Source organism: Phyllosticta citriasiana (genome assembly GCF_038021145.1).
Source record: "Phyllosticta citriasiana strain CBS 120426 chromosome Unknown IWZ02scaffold_28, whole genome shotgun sequence".
In the NCBI taxonomy this organism is placed as follows: domain Eukaryota; kingdom Fungi; phylum Ascomycota; class Dothideomycetes; order Botryosphaeriales; family Phyllostictaceae; genus Phyllosticta; species Phyllosticta citriasiana.
This window is the reverse complement of record NW_027117305.1, coordinates 56,670-70,998: the sequence shown is the minus strand read 5'-3', so window position 1 is coordinate 70,998 and position 14,329 is coordinate 56,670. Positions and strand designations below refer to the sequence as shown.

At 55.6% G+C, this 14,329-nt stretch overlaps 4 protein-coding genes across 4 annotated transcripts; 2 read left to right on the top strand and 2 right to left on the bottom strand.

The window, feature by feature from the left end:
• Window positions 1-1,031: 1,031 nt before the first annotated feature.
• IWZ02DRAFT_387495 (pectate lyase-domain-containing protein) lies at window positions 1,032-1,967 on the top strand (the record flags this gene model as incomplete). The annotated part of the gene is made up of 4 exons (XM_066765547.1): window positions 1,032-1,366; window positions 1,422-1,522; window positions 1,583-1,762; window positions 1,816-1,967. 4 exons carry the CDS (start codon window positions 1,032-1,034, stop codon window positions 1,965-1,967), a joined length of 768 nt encoding a protein of 255 aa, XP_066617372.1.
• A 5,657-nt stretch (window positions 1,968-7,624) lies between these two features.
• IWZ02DRAFT_167451 (mitochondrial carrier domain-containing protein) lies at window positions 7,625-9,372 on the top strand. Its single transcript, XM_066762149.1, has 2 exons — window positions 7,625-8,890; window positions 9,027-9,372. Exons 1-2 carry the CDS (start codon window positions 7,902-7,904, stop codon window positions 9,073-9,075), a joined length of 1,038 nt encoding a protein of 345 aa, XP_066617371.1. The 5' UTR covers window positions 7,625-7,901; the 3' UTR covers window positions 9,076-9,372.
• Window positions 9,373-12,216: 2,844 nt separating this feature from the next.
• IWZ02DRAFT_486197 (uncharacterized protein) lies at window positions 12,217-12,698 on the bottom strand (the record flags this gene model as incomplete). Its single annotated transcript, XM_066769240.1, has 2 exons — window positions 12,217-12,449; window positions 12,491-12,698. 2 exons carry the CDS (start codon window positions 12,696-12,698, stop codon window positions 12,217-12,219), a joined length of 441 nt encoding a protein of 146 aa, XP_066617370.1.
• IWZ02DRAFT_466602 (uncharacterized protein) lies at window positions 12,666-13,206 on the bottom strand. Its single transcript, XM_066768510.1, has 2 exons — window positions 13,106-13,206; window positions 12,666-13,007 (listed from the first exon to the last, which is right to left on the bottom strand). Exons 1-2 carry the CDS (start codon window positions 13,152-13,154, stop codon window positions 12,709-12,711), a joined length of 348 nt encoding a protein of 115 aa, XP_066617369.1. The 5' UTR covers window positions 13,155-13,206; the 3' UTR covers window positions 12,666-12,708.
• Between the last annotated feature and the right edge of the window lie 1,123 nt (window positions 13,207-14,329).

Here is a 14,329-nt window from a genome sequence, read left to right as displayed (position 1 = left end):
GCCTGAAGTGACGCCCAGAGCTCGGTTGCGTAGGCACCAATTTTCCGCTCATGGCTGACAGTGACTTCAGCGCCTCCACCAGGAAATTTGGCCGACGACTCTGAAAATCCAGCATCGATCTGCGGGCGTACCAAAGACTCGAACAACTGCTTTTCTCTCCGGTGAATTTCGCCGCCAGTCCGTGAATCCGGAGCGCCTGTCGTGGAAAGGTCACTGGCGTCTCTTTGCGCATTCCCCCCCCCCCCACAGAGCAAGGTGGATCTTGTCCAGTCCGTCTCTTTCATCTGTGCTTCGTTTCGACTCCATTTGGCACTTCGGCTATGGTAAGGCCATCGTAAATCCCTCGCCAAAGGCTTGGCGGGGACGTTGATGTCGCTGCCTTGGGGTCTTTCTAGACCCCGAAGAGATAACCGCCGCGCAGGATCCGCGCCTGCAGCTGTTTCGTGCTGATGAGGGCCAAGAATCTCCCAAGCGCGCCGAAAATGCTTCAGCGCTGGCAAGCCGCTGCCAAGAACGGCGGATGGGACCAATTGCTGTCATACTTCCGCCCTGACCTCGACCAGAGACCAGTCAGAGTGCCTATCACGGTGGTCCTTCCACCTACTGCGAGCCTCGAACGATTCAGCGTTCTACCCAACTCGGAAAAACAGCCACCGCGCTCAGAGTACCGCCCGTGTACTGCTCTTTCCACTTTCTTGATCCTTTGTCATGTTTCATTTTGTCCCAATCACGTTGCACGACGTCGTGTGGAGAAGCAGTGACCATTCTTGGTTGTAGGCTCGCTAAAAGATGGGATTGGGAATTTGTTTAAGTAGAGCCGCATCTTTCAGAGGAACTTGATTCTCCAAGCCTTCCTCAATCAATCACTCTCTGCAATCGTCACTCTCTTGCTGTGCAAGACCGCCTCTCAGAAACCACAATTCTTGAGCAATTCGTCAATTGTCCACTCTTTCCCAAAGACCAAGATGCAATACTCCATCCGCTCCCTCGCCGTGGCTGTTGCCGCTTTGGCTGCTGGCTCTGAGGCCTTCATGGTCCCTCGTGCTTCTGAAGTTTCGATCATCGCCCGCACTCCTACCACTCCTACGCCTACTCCCGCTGTCACCGGTGCTGTTAGTGCTGCTGCTGGCTTCCCCGCCTCCTCGGGCACCAGCCAGCTCAGTGCCCCTATGACCGTCACCGGCACCTTTGACGGTGGCATGAAGGCCTTCGGCCGTGGTGTCTCCTGCTCCGGTCAGTCCGAGGGTGGTGACAGCGACGCCGTCTTCGACGTCCAGGACGGTGCCACCCTCCAGAACGTCATCATTGCTGCCGACCAGGTTGAGGGTGTCCACTGCCAGGGCTCGTGCACCATCAAGAACGTCTGGTAGGTTTCCATCTTCAACACATTTTACGAGCTTGGTTCTGACTGACTCTCCTAGGTGGGTCGCCGTCTGCGAGGACGCCCTCTCCATCAAGAAGCAGGAAGCCGGCGGCACCGCCCATGTCATTGGCGGTGGTGCCAAGGGCGGTTCGGACAAGAGTAAGTAGAAAGAAATGACCGAACGACCATTCGAGAAATCAAACTGACTCTCGTCTCTAGTCATTCAGCACAACGGTGCTGGCACCGTCAGCATCTCGGGCTTCCTCGTCGAGGACTTTGGCAAGCTGTACCGCAGCTGCGGCAACTGCGACACCATGTACGAGCGTCACGTCATCATCGACGGTGTGCAAGCCACCAGCGGTGACATTCTTGCCGGCATCAACTCCAACTACGGTGACAGTAGGTGGCCTTGACTGGACCATGAAGAGCCATCATGCTAACAAACTCGACAGCTGCTACCATCACCAACACCTGCGCCAAGCAGGTCGAGACCATCTGCGAGGAATTCCAGGGTACCGACGACAACAGCGCGGAGCCTTCGTCCAGCGGCTCGGGCCCCAGCGCCGCGTGCAAGTACACCCCGGCTGACGCCGCCGCCTGCTAAGCTCTTCACGACGCTTCTGCTATCATTGGGCTTGACTTCTGCTTCGTCGAACAACAACAATTTTGCTCGCAAGAATTTCGAAGCATCAGGGGGCGCAGGGAGGAGAAAATGGAAAGCTCATCAAGGTCTCATATAATTATCCAGTTTTGTATATACACACTTGCAGGGGACCAGGCGTCTCGCAGGCTGCATGTATAGCACTCACAGACAAATCCCAACATTGGCCAACTGTTGCAACAAACCTATTTTCCATCTCTCCGACTGCATTATTGGTTCCTCGGAAGTGTTTCCTCGCGCTCACTAATCTAGTTGCTGCTGTGCTTGGCGCATTGGTGGCTGGCGGCGGACTCGCACGTCCCTGATCTTCTTCGGCATTGCCTCTTTCGTCACCTACTCTGCACCTCTTCTCCGACACGCACAACAACGGCGTCCTTTCTTCGACCACAAGCCTGCGGTGCGCCGCCGCCACGCCGCAGCGTTTCAGCCTTTCCCGCCCGCGCGCCGTGAGACGACGCGCCTCCTCATCGTTCTTGGCGCGCAGCAGGGTGACAGGAGTGCAGAAAAACGCCGCACCGTTTTCAGCGCTGCCACTCACAATCTCGCTGGCTTGTCTCGCACGCACGCTCGGTGTACGTGGTCTACGTACGAGTCGATCATCTCGGCGCTTCTGCCGACTGACTGGCTGGGTGCAGACGAAGTGGAGCAAGAGAGGCCGCGGAGGAGCATCGTTCATGGCAAGTCAGGGCCGTGGAAATGCCGCGCTGTGCTGTACCTCCCCACCCACGACACGTTGGTCGGCGGCGCATGGGGAGTGGACGGTTGTCAACGGCAGGTCCAGCGTTGATCAGTCTATACAGGTGTGGGAACATCAATAATTGCTAGATAGCGGGCTGCCCGCCTTTCGCTGCACGGACGTGGACCCTCTATAGCTGCCTCCGATGTGCTGCGCTTGGCAGTCGGCCACCGACGTAGGTCCTTGGAAGAATGAATTGCTGCAGGCCGTGCGTCTGTCTGGCTGACTGGAAACCTTATGCCATGGACAAGAGCTCGTCTCACGTACGACGTCGTCAAACAGAGCCAGTTGAAGCAGTGCAACAACGGAGAAAATTTCGGCGGCTTGGAGGTGACTGCTGTTTGCCATGTCGAGCTCTGGGACTATTGACTGTCCAGCTTTTTCCCTGCTCGAAACGAGAGTCTGGGAACCAAGGGTCCCAAATCGAGATCGGCTCGTCAGGTCATCATTGTCCATCAAGGTGGCCGCCTTGATCTCGGTACGTGCCGACTCTGTGTTACTCTGTCTGTTTGTCCGCCGACGATCCTTCGTACTGCTCGAAAAGACGATGCTACTCCTACTCTGCTGCTCGTAAAGTAAAACTGCTTGGCACATTTGCAGAAGTGTAAAGAGCGGGGGGATAGGTCGGTATAGCCACGCTGTGCCCGATGATGGCTGAGTTGCCTTCGTTGTCATCGCCGAGGCTGGAGAATGTGTTGGCAGTTCGGTCAAGGTTGGCTAGGGAAAGAGATAGAGGTTGTTGTTCGGGCGAAATCTACTGTTTTCTCAGCTTGTCTACGACACCCACCGACTCTGAAGAGATTCTTTCCGATGCAGAATGGAGTGCCTCAGACACCACCTTCACCACAGCACCTTTCATCCAACGACGACAGCGTCGTCAGCTAACGGCTCTCTCGCCGGCCGTCCACGTCCTCTCCCCCAGATCCCGCTCGGACGTCCCGGAACGTGCGGGCTGCGGTGGGATGTGGAGACGGCGGTGCCACCCCTTCCGGAACGAGAAATGCCTCCTGATGATCATGGCCGCAGCAGCGCCGGGCAGGGGGCAGCAGCGCGTCGCGGCGCAGGGAAAAGAGCCGCACCCATCGATGACGATCGTCTGCTTCGGTTAGAGCGCTGGACTGCGGGTGACGTCACTGGCGTTGGCGTCGGATGCGTCCGAGGGTCTTGAGCCTGGACGAATATAGGGTTTTTGAGTCGTGATTTGGGAAGGACTGGCGGTGAAGGACATCCGATCGAGAAGCGCCGAGATGTCGACTGCGCGCTCACCTCACGGCGAGTGATGACGCGGCTGGCAGAGATTGCTAGCATGTCGTAGGTGCAATCCCGCAGTCTCAGTCTTCCAGCCTTCAACCTACCTTTCAGAATTTGTTGTTTTTGAATGCTCTCATGGTAACCATGAAGACATGCCCTCGATTTGCAGTGGCTCCGTCGACGACCAGCTGTCGTACTCACAAGCAGTCGTTTGTGTGACACGCTGTCGGCAGAGCAGAGTGGAGGCGGATCTCTCAACTTACCTTACAGCTTCCGGGAAACTTCCATCCGACAATGACACCCACCACTACCAACACCCGCAGCCCCATTCCATCGCAGCCGCAGCTCGACCGCATTGCCAATGAGCACGCCGCCCGCGCTCCCGCTTCAATCGCCTACGTTCATCGATCCGCCTCGCCATCCTCGCACCCGCGATTACATTGCAGCAAGCTCGCCATGAATCGTCCCATGGTCCCGCGTTTTCCTCGTCGTCTGCATCTCTGGCCGCCACGGCGCGTCGTCGCGTTGCCAAAACAAACAGACACGAAGCATGTCGTGCAGATAGGAAAGCGTCACGACGACGGGGGCTAGCGAAGCTTAACACGAAGAAGGTTCAGGGGGAACGTGGAAGCCGAAAAGTTTATCTGCGTTGGACGCCAAGTCCTTCCGCCTCCCGCTGGCCGGCGTTGGTGCGTACGGTAGATCGCACTCGGATTGTCCCGCTGGCGTCTGTCAGACTGCACCGCAAACTACTGCCGTTTGCTCGTGATGGACGCGATGGGTGACGGATGCTAGATTTCTTGGTGTTGATGTTGATGGTAGAGAGCAACGAGACCGACGTGCGCGAAGTTAAACGTCTTCCGTCGCCGTTTTTCATTCTGTTGTTCTGCATTTGGCTGCTGCAACGACCGCAACAGCCCATCGTCTTGCCAAATTCCTCATTTTCTTCATAAGCAGTCTTCAAAATGTCTCATTTCCTTCTCCGTCTTCACTTTTTCTCGGGTTGACACGCTCCGGCCTCATGTCGGCCCATTCTGCAAAGCCCGAGTCTGTCAGGGACAACGCCACACCCGTCACGTTGCGCCATCCAGCAAACTCGTAGCCAAATCTTGACTCCAACAATGCCGTCTCTTTTGTCACGCTGGTCGAGGCCTCGAGGCGTGGCAATTGACCTGAGGCAGACCACGAAATCTCCGAAGCTACGACAAGATGACGCACACGTCGCAGAAGCATCGTATGCGTTTCCAAACCAGGCGAAAGGGGAAGAAAAAAATCTCGCCGAAGAGGCAACGTCCTCCTCGTCGGAGCCAGCAGCCGTGGCGCGCCATCTTGGCAGCCGGAAAAGCGAGCGGAATCGTATGATGGCGTCTACTGCGCGTGCGCGACTCCCCCAGAAATAGATCGCCCTGGCCATGGATTGCTTGGAGGCCTGGTGTTTTGGGAGCGGGCTTGGCGGAGAGGGGAGTGGGAGCAGATGCAAACGCTCCCGAGGCGACGGGACGGAGCTCGATTCCGCGCTGGGGACGTGGCGGGCCGCAAGGCGCGCTTATGGCATTTCTTGCAGGTTCCAGTTGTCGCTGGCTGGCTTGCGTTAGGTGGGTTCGTGGCGGAGGGTGCCTAACGGGACCTCTTGGCTTAAGTATGGATGAAGGATTACGGTCATTGTTGATGACCTGGAAGACCACCTTTGTGGTGGCGGAGAAGAATTTTCCGTCTTTCTTTTGCTGGCCTGGATTTCACGCCGCTGAGAAATGCGGCGGATGCGTGGAGCACAGACGAAGACAGCGCTTCAAGATGATGCCAAGAGACCGACGAACTGAGACGGTCAGTAGTTTCTGGCGGCTGAAACATGAAAGGTTTGATGGGTTTGTAGCCCCTCTAACGGACACGAAGCGATGCGTCAACTATAGCGATGACTCCTGAACGCACGGAAAACAAACGGCAACACAAGCAGAATCTTCCGAAAAGCCTTCGGACTTTGACACACTGTACGGCAAAATACTTGATCCAGGAGCAAAATCAGGGTCATGATCTTGATCATACTCTGCGAGATGGTTTCTCTGTCTTCCTCTGTGGTAGACCACCCAGAAGTCTTGTAGTTTTGGTGACACGGCTACTTCTCGAGAATGGTCGGCGTAGACTGAAGTCGAAACACTAAACTGCCAAAAAATTGACTGACAAATGATACGAGAGACGAAACAAAACCATCTCTGCAGACTGTTTCAGTCGAAAAGGAAGAGCATGGAATTCTTGGAAAAGTAAAGGAGTCTTTGGTTGCGAAGATTCATGGTTAAGTCTGCAGGTTGCTGCACGACTGAGGGGTCAGCACCCAATTTGCTAGACAAGATCCTGGTTCCAACGTCCAGAGGGAGCCGACAAAATCAATAGGAACTCATGTTGAGGCGTCGAGACCCAGAATTGTCGAGGCCATCCCATTCCAGGACGTCGAAGTGGTGCTATCCGGGATCCAGCGAGCTCTCCAGTTGCATTGCAGAGTTCAAGCTGTTTGCACTGATTGGGATTTGAAAAGCGCAGAAAGTGGAAGACAATATATACCAAGAGTCGGGTCATCAAGGGGCAGACATTCCACAGCTGTCAAGCATCCCAGCAACCAGGTTTCACCGATTCCTTCCTGTGTCGTTGGATTCTCGACGCGGTTGAACCCTTCGACCATGGCAGCGGCCTCTCAGGTCGTCGTCGTTCGGGAGTGCGGGCCGCGCCGGCTTGTCGAGGCTGTGCTGCCTTGGGTTATCCCTCCTCATCCTCGACAGCTGCCGCAGTGCGAAGGCGATGCAAAGACCCGGGGTTAAAAGTGAAGCCGATCGGCTGCGACGGCTGAAATCCTGGAGATCAGCATTGAAAGAGGATCAAAGTCGAGCCGAACAACCATCGACGCACGCCGACCTGACCCGATTGCCAGCCCGTGGCCAGCATGGCATTGTTGGAGACAAGGTGCGACCAGGACTGCGGGGAAGCAGGTCGGGATGGTGTTGAGAGCGCAGCGAACCAATAGCATCACCGGCTTTGCTACTCGCTCAGTAACGGATGACGTGATGTGACGTTTTGTCAGTCGAACTCCAACACTTCATGAGGAACAGAACCTTAACCGGACTCCCCCTTTCACCCTTTGTCTGACCATCACGCGCGCGGGCATCGCCGGACCGCCGGCAGCAGCTGTGTACGTACCTCGACGGCCATTGGACTGCTCTCGAAGCTTGACCTGCTGCTTGCCGCAACGTCGTCAAGCTTCCCCGCACTTCCCGCCTTGCCCAGACATCACGGGGAGGGAGGGGTTGAAGGTACTCGACGACAGGTCGTTCTCCTCTCTTGACCATCGCCAGTCTTTGTCGACCAACTTGTTCGCCAGTCTAGCTTTTTCCAAACCGTTGACCCTTAGCGCCAGCGACACCGTCAAACGCCATCGCGCAGATCGCATCCCTGGTCTTGACAACGTGCGGTCCAACTGGTACGCCATCTCCAGTAGCTCGTCTGCTTCGTCGACACGCGTAAAAGTACCTTTATCACAGCGGGAAGAGTCGGGAGCTGTCTGACAAGCCTCCACTCCCATGCCTTGATTTGATTGAGCCTGCATGTTTCATTCTTCATTCGCCCATTCCCAACATGGTCTTTCTGCTAAATAAGCCCCAACGCCTGCCGCACTACTGACATGGAGCCTCATATGCCCGCACCTGCCGCCGGCAGAGACGCTTAGACCGCACCTACCTATCGTACATGTACACCACCTGCATCGGCCGGCGCTGATTGACCAACGTAGCCCGGGCAAATCCTCCTGTCCGAAGGGATCCACTTAGCCTACGTCCCCGCGGCTCGCCAGTCCAATATAACCCACAGTCATTCCCCCGGACATCTCTTCCACCACTCTACCGACTATGTCTTCTGCCGGTTCCTCAGCCTTGGAGGCTGCAAAGCGCCAGTCCGCCGCCGCGCTCAACAGTGCCAAAGAGTCGATCAACGAAGGATCTCAAGCCGTTAAGACCGCCGCCGAGAACCCCAGCAGAGCCACAACCGACTTCCTACATACTCCCTGGGTGCGAGCCACCCTTCCATTTGTCAATGGCGGCCTTGCGGGCATGACTGCCACGACCGTCATCCAACCCGTTGACATGATCAAAGTCCGCCTCCAACTTGCCGGTGAAGGTGTCAAGGAGGGCCCGCGACCAACGCCGCTATCCATTACAAAAGATATCCTCAAGCAGGGCAAGATTGGGGATCTGTATACTGGTCTTTCTGCTGGCCTTCTGCGACAAGCCGTATACACGACGGCCCGGCTCGGATTTTTCGACACCTTCATGCAAAAGCTGACCAAGCGCGCTGAGACCAGCGGACGCAAGGTTGGATTTGCAGAACGCGCCGGCGCCGGCCTCACGGCAGGAGGCCTGGCGGCCATGGTTGGAAACCCGGCCGACCTGGCACTGATCCGCATGCAATCGGACGGGCTCAAGCCAGTGGCGGAGCGGGCTAACTACAAGTCGGTGGTGGACGCGCTGGCGCGCATCTCCAAGAACGAAGGCATCACTGCGCTATGGGCGGGCTGCAACCCCACAGTGGTGCGGGCCATGGCGCTCAACTTTGGGCAGCTGGCCTTCTTCTCCGAAGCCAAGAACCAGCTCAAGGGCACATCGCTGAGTGCGCGCAACCAGACGCTGACGGCGTCGGCCATTGCCGGCTTCTTTGCCTCGTTTTTTAGCTTGCCCTTTGACTTTGTCAAGACGCGGTTGCAGAAGCAGACCAAGCGCCCCGACGGAACCCTGCCGTATCGCGGCATGTGGGATTGCTTCAAGAAGGTGACCAAGGAAGAAGGCATCCTGCGCTTCTACCGCGGCTTTGGCACGTACTACATTCGTATCGCGCCGCACGCGTAAGTCTTTCCCTCCCCACTGTGGATATACTTGGCGGACTGCGTTGTTGTGGCGTTGAATTCTGGCGAGTTGGTCTCGTTGAGCCCACAGGGTTGGCTGATAATGGGCGATTGATGACTGACTGTGGCACAACAGAATGGTAACTCTAATCGTCGCCGACTTCCTCGGCTTCATTACCAAGTAAAAAAGTCACTCCTCATACGACAATTGAACCAACACGCGCGCGATATCGGATGCATATTTCCCTGTTCAATTCCTACACCCCTTGTCAAATACAACATACACACACATGACAAAGTACACAATTCACCTTCCGCTCGGGAATCTCGTTCGACTGCTTGTGCCTTTTTGCTTCGGTTGCTGCTGTTACTGACTGCTGCTGTGCGTTTTGTTGTGTTTTGTAGGATGATGCAGGTGGCGTCAACGTTCCGGGTTTGTCTTGTTGAATCGCGCGCGTTGTTGTTGGAATGAGGTGAGCCGGACATCGGACGCCCTGCCCTGCCCTGCCCTGTCGCGCGACGGAGGCTGCCGTGGCGTTGGGAGGCGGTGCTTGGTCCACCACAACGACCACAGCAACAACAACAACAACAACAACACGCCAAAACGCCAACGTCCAACGTTTTTCGAACCGACGGTCGCCCGCTGTTGACCCAGCTGCGCCGACTGCCTGGCTGCCGGTTGGCTGGCGCTCGGGCGCCGTCTCGGTCGGCGTATCAGACTGCGAGAGGCCGCGCTGCACTGCGCGCGTGTGTTGAGCTGTGCTGAAGAACTTTTGTTGATGGAACAATGCCCGCGTTACTTTGTTGTTGTAGTTGTCTGCCTGTCCATGCTTGATCGATTTCTTCTCCTCTTTCCGGTCCTCTTCCCGCTCGTTTGTCCTCGTCTCATTCCCTTCCACGTCTCCTTTCTTTCTCGTTGGAGTTTGCCGTTTCTCTGCTTGTATTGTCCTGATGAGAGTGCGTTTGAGCGGCGGCGGCTTGCTTGCTTCTCTGCTTGCGTTAGATCATCGTCTTTGTCGTTGTTGGATTGACAGGTTGGCGGGCGGGCGGGGAAGATGGTAGCATCGCTTGAATTGATCTTGACATTGACATTGACTCTGCACACAGTCTCTTGTGCGCTCCTGGTAGCGACCTCGCTGTGCATCGGCGAGAGTGACCGTGGTGAGAGGCTGGCCGCTGGTCGTGCGTGCCGCCGTCTCGTAACGCTGATGCTGTTGCTGCCGATGCTGCGTTCGAGACGTTGTTGCTGCTTTTCGCCCGATAGCATCGCTCTTCTCTCGAGCAATAAATGCAACCCATGACGTTCGCCGGTACCGCTGCCCTGTGAAAAGAATCGACAAGACAAGAAAATCGGACGACGCGTGTGCTGCCATCCATGGCTGCCGTGCTGACGATACTCCATCGCCCCAATTCATGCATGCATTCCCTCTTGTCATGGCATCGCTCTTCTCCTGCCTATTTCCTGCCTGTCCTTCTCCTCCCCCTCCTCCATTTCATCCACTGTTGCGCCGCTCCGCTGCTGCACATACCGTTCTTCTGCTCTGCTCTATGCTGCGGCGGTTATGGCTGGCTGGCTGGCTGGCTCTACGGTCCCATCTCCCGCGTACCACGTGTGAACCAACCAAATCACACCGCTGCCACTGAGAAGGGCAAGCGGGAGAGAAACGAGAAAGCGAAGAAAAGCGACCTCGTTCGAGTTGCTCTGAGTAAGAACGTACTTGCTTCTTATTGTGCGGTAGATGAGGAGGTATATAGTTAGCTGGTTTCCCCGTTTGAAATTTTCGACTCGGTGTGCGTGAGACGATGAGAAGGGAGGGAGGGAGTGAGTGGGTGAGTGAGTGTGTATGTGGAAAGGTTGGTTAGTTGGGGCAGGAGGAGAAATTGGGGGAGTCATTGATGTGATGGGACTGGAAATTTTGAATGGTGGTTTCTTCCCTTCGTAGCGTTATGGTTGTGGTTATGGGTATCTCGCCATTTTGAACTCGGAGAACTGTTGTAGGTATGGCTTGGTTAGGGAGAAGGGGGCGTTGTTGCATGAAAGGCGTAGAGAACTTTGAAGCAGTTGGAGGTAGCTGGGGCAGGAAGTATGCTTTATATTTGTTTTGCTCGAGGTCTTGTCTGCCTTCTTGTTCTTCTTTTTTTCCTTTTATGTGTGCTTCATTTGTCTGTATTTCTACATTCATGCAGATTAGTCAAACAGAGTTCTTTCTGTAGCTGGTTTCTCTTTATACAGAAGAGGCGAGTGGTTCGCGCTGCTTTTTCAAAAGTATTCAATTGATTTTTCACCTCGGCGACAGGTGGATTGAGTGGAAAAAGGGGCTTTCAGCATCAAGCATAAACCCGCTCGTCTGTCATGAGATCTAACAAGATGCGCGCTAAGCGACAAAATTTCATTAAGTACATCTCAACAGCAAGCCAACAGTGCAAACAAATCGACTTGTTATAGAAGTAAACAGTAGCGAAGATGATCGATCTTACATACCACATAGCCAACGAACAGGTAGACAGACAGGAAAAAGTAAACAAGAAAAAGACGAATGCGACAGGGAAAACATTAAAAGTTTCGCGACCCATCAGGCGACAAAGCAGCGCAAACAAGACACCAGATGTACACCATCGAGTCCTACAATCGCACGTGTCACCACCCCCTTCCCCGTGCCACCTCTACTTCCTTCCTTTCCTTTCTCTCCTCACCCCTCCCGTCAAAGCATCAGTAGCGCTGCAGAAACCTACCTACCATTCAGCAGCGAAGACACGCGCAGCTGCGATTAGCCCAAGTGAGTAGTTTACCCACTGACTATTTTATCTCTTCTTGTGAGTGAGTCGGCAATCCGGCGGCTGCGGAGATCAATGTAGCGTTAGAGTGACAGAGACGAGTTGCGTTGCGTTGCTTCGGGCTCAGACAAGCGGAGGAGTGGAGGAGCGGAATAGCAGAAAAGCAGAGTAGCGGGGTGTAAAGGTATAATCGAGATGTCCGTTGTTGGATTTTTACATTCCCATGGCGGTTAAGATAGAGGAACACTGTTTGGAGAGAAGACGTTTCACACAAGAAGCGGATTTTTCGGGTGGAAAAGAGGTGGCGGTGCTGTCTCGTCTCGTCTCGTCTACTTCGGGCAAATCTGCATTGAACTCGAGGCATGAAGTATATCATAGATAGCCCCAGCCGCCGTGCAGAGCAGAGCCAAGAGGGGATTGCGAACGTGCAAATGAATAATTGATGGGCTGGTGGCACTCGTCTCATCTCAACTCGTCTTATTCCGTCTCGTCCACGAGCTCGAGGAGAAGGCAGCGCAGTAGAGAGGGAACAGACGCAGACGCATAGATCATCACAGAAAGGAAAAGATGCAGAGGCAGACACGCAGACGGGTCAGGTTGAAAGGGAAAGAAGGAGGCAGGCCTTCTCCAAGCAAACACGTGTAAAACGCAAACCAAATCCACCATGGCCAACAATTGGCAGCAACGCTAGCAGTAAAGTAAAGACGCAGCGCAGACTCGTACACATAGCAGAGACGACGCAGCTGGTTGGCATCATGCGTCCAGTTCCCAGCCACCCATCCATCTGCATCACGGATAGAAAAAGAGAACAAGGCGCACACATACGCGCGCGTTTAAATTGCGGCCAGCTGAGCAGACCTATGCCGGATTGATTGGACCGCAACAAACACTTGGCGGACTGCAAAAATACCCAAAAAGATGGTGATGAAGGATTGAAAGAGGGAGGAAGGGAGGGAGAGAGTGAGGGAGAGAGGAGGGGGTGGCTCAGCGGCCGGCCAGCCAGCCAGCCAGCCAGCCAGCCAGCGCATCGCATCGCACCCATGTCACCCGCTCTCTTCCCTTCCTTTCATAGTTAGGTAAGTCTTGATATCTCTCTCTCTCTCTCTCTCTCTCTCTCTCTCAGCCTCAGCCTCAGCCTGACGGGCCACGGACAAGGAGAAAGACAAGGTCGAGCCGTCTAGCTGGGTCGACAACGACGGCGGCGGAGTCAGACAGAGCGAGCCACCCAGCTGCCGGGTTGGCGGATACGGACAGACACGCTGGAGATGCATCATGCATGCTGACAGACAGACTGTGAGGCTGTCGTCGATATCGTTGTTATCGGCGCCGTCGTAGTCGGGTGCTGCTGTGCTATGAGCACTGGCCGGCTGGCTGGCACGAAAGAGGAGGAAAGGAAAAGAGAAAAACGAAAAAGGGGGGGAGGGGGGGTTTACTACGCACAGAGGACAGACAGGTGCGCGATGAGCGCAAAAGAAAGACAGAGAGACATAGGAGGCAAAGCAGTACCTAGATACGTACATTACATCCACGCAAAGCAAGCACAATGGCCAACTTATCAGGGAGCCGGGAGCGCCTCAGCATCTCGACCCGGCGCCGCCAGCCGACACCAAATCGCAACAACCGAGGCTGATGGGACGACCTCGTCGACGGAAATGACAGCGTACAAGACACCGTGGCCACGAGCGAGAAACTGGATAGATGGATGGACAGAAAGTCACAGCCTTGCATCCCCCTCGCTCACTCGCTCGCTCGCTCGCTCCCTCACTGACCTTACCTTACTGCCTTGCCTTCCTACATACTTACCCCACCCCCGCCCCAGCATCGAGCTCCCACGTCGTCATATGTCTCAAGAACCCGGTCGCGGCGCAGCGAGGTGTGGTGGCATCGAAGCTTCGATTGCATGACCAGCCGACCTTAAGCGAGAAACGTACATGCGTGCTCCCATCTTCGAAACGTCGAAACGGAGAAAGGCTGGGCAAGGCAAGGCAATGCAAGGAGGGGCAAGGCTGGGGACAGAAAGGAATGGAAAAAGGACAACCAACGACATCATCATCATCATCATCATCAACATGCCAAGGACCCTGAAAAAAGCCTGCAGGTGTCAATGCCACCGTTTCGCCGTTTCGTCGTCGCGTTCCGGCGTCTCAGCTTGCGAGCCACGGCCAGCCTGCCAGCCTCGACAAAGGGAATGATGGAAGATGAAACGAAAGCATGCCAAAACATGGCCGCTGGATGGCTGGGCTATCTGGCGGCAACGACGGCGCCTACCACACAGCCCGCCGACGGAGAGGTAGGGAAGGTGAGCAGCAGCCAGGCGGACAACGGCAACAGCCACGGCCATGACAGCGGCGCGGGTCCATCCATCCATCCATCCTCAGCCCAGCGAGAGAGCAAGAGAGCCGGCGGGCCAGCGCAGCAAAGGCGCAGTGCAGACAGGCAGCCCACCGGCTGGAGGGGTCGGCTAATGCAGGTACGCCGAGATGCTACCTATGACGTTGGTGCCGGACGGGCCGCGTACGCGAGAAAGGACGATGTATTGTGCCGACGAAACGACGTGGTTGGCGAGCGCTCATCGAGTCGTCGCGGTTGATTGGCGATAATTAAAGTTCCGCGTGACGCGCTGAGCAGGCTTTGAAGTAGCCTCTGAGGGAGGAGGCGAGGCAG